Source organism: Lygodium microphyllum, chromosome 7 (genome assembly GCF_053477565.2).
Source record: "Lygodium microphyllum isolate KBCC chromosome 7, Lygodium_microphyllum_v1.1.10, whole genome shotgun sequence".
NCBI lineage: Eukaryota > Viridiplantae > Streptophyta > Polypodiopsida > Schizaeales > Lygodiaceae > Lygodium > Lygodium microphyllum.
In genome coordinates, this window is record NC_141141.1 from 150,401,733 (window position 1) to 150,407,527 (window position 5,795).

General features: G+C 39.6%; 1 protein-coding gene across 1 annotated transcript; it reads right to left on the bottom strand.

The window, feature by feature from the left end:
- Nucleotides 1-2,348: 2,348 nt before the first annotated feature.
- On the bottom strand, nucleotides 2,349-2,893 carry LOC148034082 (major pollen allergen Ole e 10-like). Its single transcript, XM_087681015.1, has 2 exons — nucleotides 2,814-2,893; nucleotides 2,349-2,674 (listed from the first exon to the last, which is right to left on the bottom strand). Exons 1-2 carry the CDS (start codon nucleotides 2,887-2,889, stop codon nucleotides 2,349-2,351), a joined length of 402 nt encoding a protein of 133 aa, XP_087537141.1. The 5' UTR covers nucleotides 2,890-2,893.
- Nucleotides 2,894-5,795: the final 2,902 nt, after the last annotated feature.

Below are 5,795 nucleotides of genomic sequence, written 5' to 3' on the forward strand. Positions count from 1 at the left end.
GCACAACGTCTTGAATCATTGAAAGAACATACCGGAGGGGAGCAAGGACTACATAGTAGCATCCTTGCACGAGGAGTTTTCGGTGCCAGCCGCAGTAGATAGATTCTCTACGGGCTGGATGATGGATTACATGCATTCATACATGTCACATAGACGATTCGACGCACGCAAGGCAATCAAGAGTAGGGCTGCAAAGCTCGAGTGGTTAGATGCAGACGACTGGCGTCGACTAAAGGAGGAGGCTATAGATTCTCCAGGACGTTGGAGTCAGCAGCGCGAGGCGGCGAGGGCACGACTCGAGGCCGAAGTAGTCCATCATTTGGGAGTGGCGGCCACAGGACATATTTGGAGGACTTTGTAAGTTTCTCTTTTGTTTTGCTTGTTTGTTTTTTTGAAATATTCTTTGTACTAACTGTCATGTTTCTAACAGTTAGCATTTTGTTTTCTTTGCAGCACTCCATTACAAATCGCAATCCGCAAGGCCTTAAGACTCGATATGCAGAGAGGCACGGTCTCAATGCATTGATCGGCTGATTGTATAGATGCGGCGGCCCTGTAAGTCACTCATCTTTCTTGTCCGTAGTTGCCATGAGATATTTGAATGCATTATTGTATGGTGGATTGATGTGTTGTTTCTTTTTCTGCAGAATCTATTCGATGCTCCTTTGCGACGGGACGAGCTTTCGGGGGACGAGGATTTGTAGCTCACCCTTGGATCCTTGGAGCTCACACACCTATATTTTTTAGTCGTCGGATCTATGTAGACATTTTCTATGTATTAGTGATATCCTGTCATGATTATACCAATCGCTTTTTATGCGATCATGTATTTATTTCATGTATCAGTTTTATGATTTCAATATACATTCTTTTTGTTTGCAAGCGCTTTGTATACAGTAGTGCAGAAACTATTTTGTATGGTTCTCATACAGCACACAGTGCTATATGTGGCAGGGCAGCAAGCCCCACAAATTTTTTTTATCCCTGTTACCGTCGCTATTAGCGTTGCAAATTTACTGCTCGCGTCGCTATTGTTGTTGCTATGCGTGTTGCAAATTTCTTAGTTGTGTCGCTATTGGTGTCTCTATTAGCGTCACATTTGTGACACTAATAGGGATGCATATAGCGACGCCAATAGCGACGTTTCTATGGCGTTGTCAATAACGATGCTTTTTGCGACGACGGGGGAAAATTTTGTTATTTGTATTTTTGTCGCTTTAAACGTCGGTATAAGGTCTATATCTTGTAGTGGTTGAATTAGATCAATGTCCTATCCAACTAACATTCAATAGCCCTTCTAACCTTAATAATGATCCACTACCTTCCATATTTATCCCAACATCTCAAAGCAATGATAAATTTGTGAAGCTTCATCTACTTTTATTTATCACCTTGATCTAAGTGAATGTTTACTTCATTATTAGGTTGATCACTTGAGTCACATTATATTATAGTTTATGATATAAGATGCACCAATCATGCATATTTCCTTATCAACTTTTAGTTATTACTCATAGATAGCAAGGAGAGGAGCCTTGATATGAGCTTGTCATCAAAGTTTAGATACTTGAATATTATCCATGAGTGTTTTCCACATTTATCTTCATCATCTCATTATTCACATGATACAGATAGCCACATATGTGATGCAAACACAGAAGATGAGAGACCAAATGGAGCATACGAGAAGAAAGACAAAGTCCTTATAAACTATGCTTTGCTAGTTTAACTTTAGTTTCGTAGCTTAGGAGCTATCACATTGACTAGGATACCCATCTAATTGAACTATAATGTGTGATAGCTACACTTTGCCACATAACTCGAGCAAACATTCAATTGTCAAGGGCTCTATAAAGATACACTACATCACTTTGGAAACAGGAATCCCAAAAAAAGAAAAAGAGAGAGATCATGTAGATGAAAAAAATTTGTATGATCTTAACTTGTATCATTATTGAACCCCAGAAAAAGAAAAAAGAGAGAGATCATGTAGACGAAAAAAAATGGTATGATTGACATTAACCAATACACTTCATGAAGTACATCAATGAGGATGTAGACACCCACATTGTATTAGTGAGACGACGAGGAACCAAAAGATCATAGAAATTGCAGTTCCGCCTACCACGAGTCGCTATCCCGCACATATTCAAACATTAGAGGAAGGGTAGTGGCAACTCGAAGTACCTGCGTCCAACCATGAAAGAATTAAGGTTCATAACGGTACATTAACTTCTAGTACCATTGGCGTGCACGGCATTGCTCCATAACGGTAGATTAACTGCCAGTACCATTGGTGTGTACGAAATTGGCACGAGTGTATTGGAATGGGAATCGAGTTGTAAGACCTAAAAGTGATGTATTGGAATCGGATCGTACTTACCGCTCGGGCTGGGGTCCGATGAGACGAGCAAGGCTCCGCCCTGGAAGTCGCAAGTAGCGCCCTTGGCCTGCATGTTGTGCCAGTAGTCATTGACGGCGTAGGACGCGTGGGCGTGAAGAGTGTTTGGATCAAAGCATGCTCCGCCGGGCTGGATGGCCGAGCAATCGGCACCGTTGGCACATGACCAGTTCAGGAGGGTCTGGAGGGCTGCCTCTGGTAAGCTGGGCTTGAGGATACACCACACCGGAATTCCCTCACTATTGCCAGGAGCTGGAGGCACGTCATCTGCGCCTGCACATGCTTCACAATATATATGCGTCAACGCAGAGAGTTCACAAGCTGATTCGCGTTAGTAGCGCAATCTACTTTTTATGCGTTGTATAATATAGTCCAACACTGGTTGCAGCAACGAAAGCGCAAGTATTCATACCTGTGAGCAGTACCATCATGCAGTTGGCAGCGATGACATGCAATAGCATGAGGGAAACAGTACGACGAGCGGCCATTGAGATCGACTTAAAGCTGCAACAAGTCTCCTGCAATATTTCGGGGATGGAGCAACCATGTGGGATGGTTTTATAGCCAGGAGCTGGGCTTGCGCGCGAGAGGTCCGAGAGAATCCCTTTCGTTCTTATTTTTCCTCATTCCTACTTTTCTTTCTCCTTCTCCTTCCTTCGCGTAGGTAGTGGTCACACCGACCTTTTTTTTCTCTTATTAAAAAGCTTAGTTTCTGAAGCGGTATGCCAAAACGTATTTTCCTTTTTTCTTCTTGTTATTGTTCTTAGTATGCATTGAGCAAGGTCCACACAACTAAGCTTGTATAAGCTATGCTTACTCGTTTTGTCGGAGAGATGTTGAATAATAGACGTTCTATAGGAAGAAATGTATATGGTGTATGTGTATATCCATAGACAAGAGTATGCAAGATCATCCATGCCTTAAGGGGTTTGTTTATCAAATCTCCATCGTCTCTATTCATACTAAGTTACATGTAGCTAATGTTCTTGTTCCTCTTAAATAATACATCACAAAGGTATGAATGTCTCCATCTCCTTTTAGGTACATCTCCATTGTTGCACCGACTATAGTGGGCATAGCTAGCCTACTAGACCATTTCCAATTAAGGGGGCATTACCATCTTTCTTTCTAAGGAATGCATATGGTCATTGAAAGTGCTACCTTTGGCAGCCTCATGCAATCAAAGTTATCACAACAAACTCAAGCTACCTTTTCCTTGTACTTTACACTTTTGAAATTCCAAGAGAGTGAAATTGCAAGGGACAAGAGCAAGAGCGCATGAGGGTATTTCCCAAAAGGTAGAGATGCACATATACATATACTTAATACAAGTGCCACTTGTTACCAATAGGTCAAATCCATATCTCTAGTAGATGAATCATTCATATACTAAATAGATGAACCATCTCTATATATTGCTTCCTACACTCAAATGCATCTAGATAATGATAAGAAACTCATTAAAAGGAATCTAAACCAACATTATCAACTCATGTTATGAACATATACACACATTCATATTACCATGATCTTGATCATGACCCGATTGAAATTAACCTCAAACATTATAAAATCCCATTGGGCTAATGAAATAGCTCATTGGGGTTCTCTAAGAGATCAGAGGCTTGCTAAAGCAATTTAAAATTTTACGAAGATGGTACTTTAGATGGATGATAAAATTTTTTATAGTATCCTTTTCATGGATAACATCCTTCATTTTCAGGCTCTTAGATCAATCTCAAGTCCTAACTAGTTCTCCACATAAAGGTTTAGGAGTGAGTTTAGGAGTGAGTTTTTAACCTTATCCATGTTCTTGTTGTAATTGGTTGTCACTTGGCCCCTTTTTAACAATTTTGTAAGTTTTTATTTGCACATTCAAAATTTTGTTATTATTATGTTTCTAAAATAAAAGTATAAGTAGAAATGCCTATCTTAAATATTTGCATATTACATTGCATGTTGTGCCTATCACACACATACACACATACTCTTTCTCCTATGTGTGTGTGTGTGTGTGTGTGTGTGTGTCTCTCTCTCTCTCTCTCTCTCTCTCTCTCTCTCTCTCTCTCTCTCTCTCTCTCTCTCTCTCTCTCTCTCTCTCTCTCTCTCTCTCTCATTCTACAAGCTTTTTGTCTCTATGTACATTATACTTGAGACCTTCCCTTGCTTTAGATATATGCAAGTTTGTGATATAGCCTCAATAGCTTTAGTGCTCATTAATAATAGATCATATATTTAGTTCGATGTGCCTAGATTAAATATTTGCATATTAGATGGCATGATGTTCCTCTGATCTCTCTCTCATAATCTATTTTTTTTTGTGTATGTGTATGTGAATGTGTGTGTGTCTCCCTCCCTCCCTCCCCCCTGTGTGTGTGTGTGTGTGTGTGTGTGTGAGTGTTATTCTGCATGCTTTTTGTCTCTATGTACATCATATTTGAGACCTTCCCTTGCTTTAGATATATGAAAGTTTGTGATATAGTCTCAGTAGCATTCTTAGTACTCTGTTAGATTTATTTTTTTTTGTGTCATGTTTAGTTGTAGGGGTTTCACTTAAACACTTGACAATTGTATACAACTGCCAGTAATAACAAGGACCAAGAAAAAGATGTGTCTCATGACATTTTTCATTGAACTCTACAATTGGTTTCATGATTCCTATGATAGTAAAAAGAGGTGTCTCATTACTACTATCAGTCTCATGTTTCTTGAGACCAATACTAGCAAATTTAAAATAATGTATTGTTAAGGCCCTTTATGCACTCTAGTTTTTGGATGTAGGTTCCACTTGAATGAGAGGAAGGCACACTTAATATCTCTCAATATATGGTGGACAGAAGTCATAATGTATATTGTGTATAACATGGTTGGTAATATCACCAAGCTTGTGTAGCATCCATGCATTGATGAGATTCCTCAAGATATGGGAATGTAAAAAATGCAAGATGTTGTGGGAGGTGGACCAAACAAGTGTCAACACAAGGTAGTGTATGGTATCTACTACAATAATGATTGAGACTAGTATGGGTATATAATCTAATAGATTTGGTTTGGTCACCTCCATCCAACAACAGATAAGGGATAGTGGCACTATTTAACTAGAATATGCGGCACAAAAATATTGGACATGGATCCCATGATAAGTGCTTCAAAATCATCTTCATTGTCTTGTCCTGATGCCAGGAGGCATATTCCACAGTGGATTCCGTGAGGTTTTGCGGTGGATTCCGTAAAATTTTATTTATTGCTAGGGCTCATACACAAGGTGGATTCCTTGTGCGAAAAGTTGATGCAGACGCCTGTCCTTTTCGGGCGTCGTTAATTTAATGTGCAAGTGGGTGATTCCATAGTGGGTGATACATATTTAAATTAATAGACATTTATGAGTTTAGAG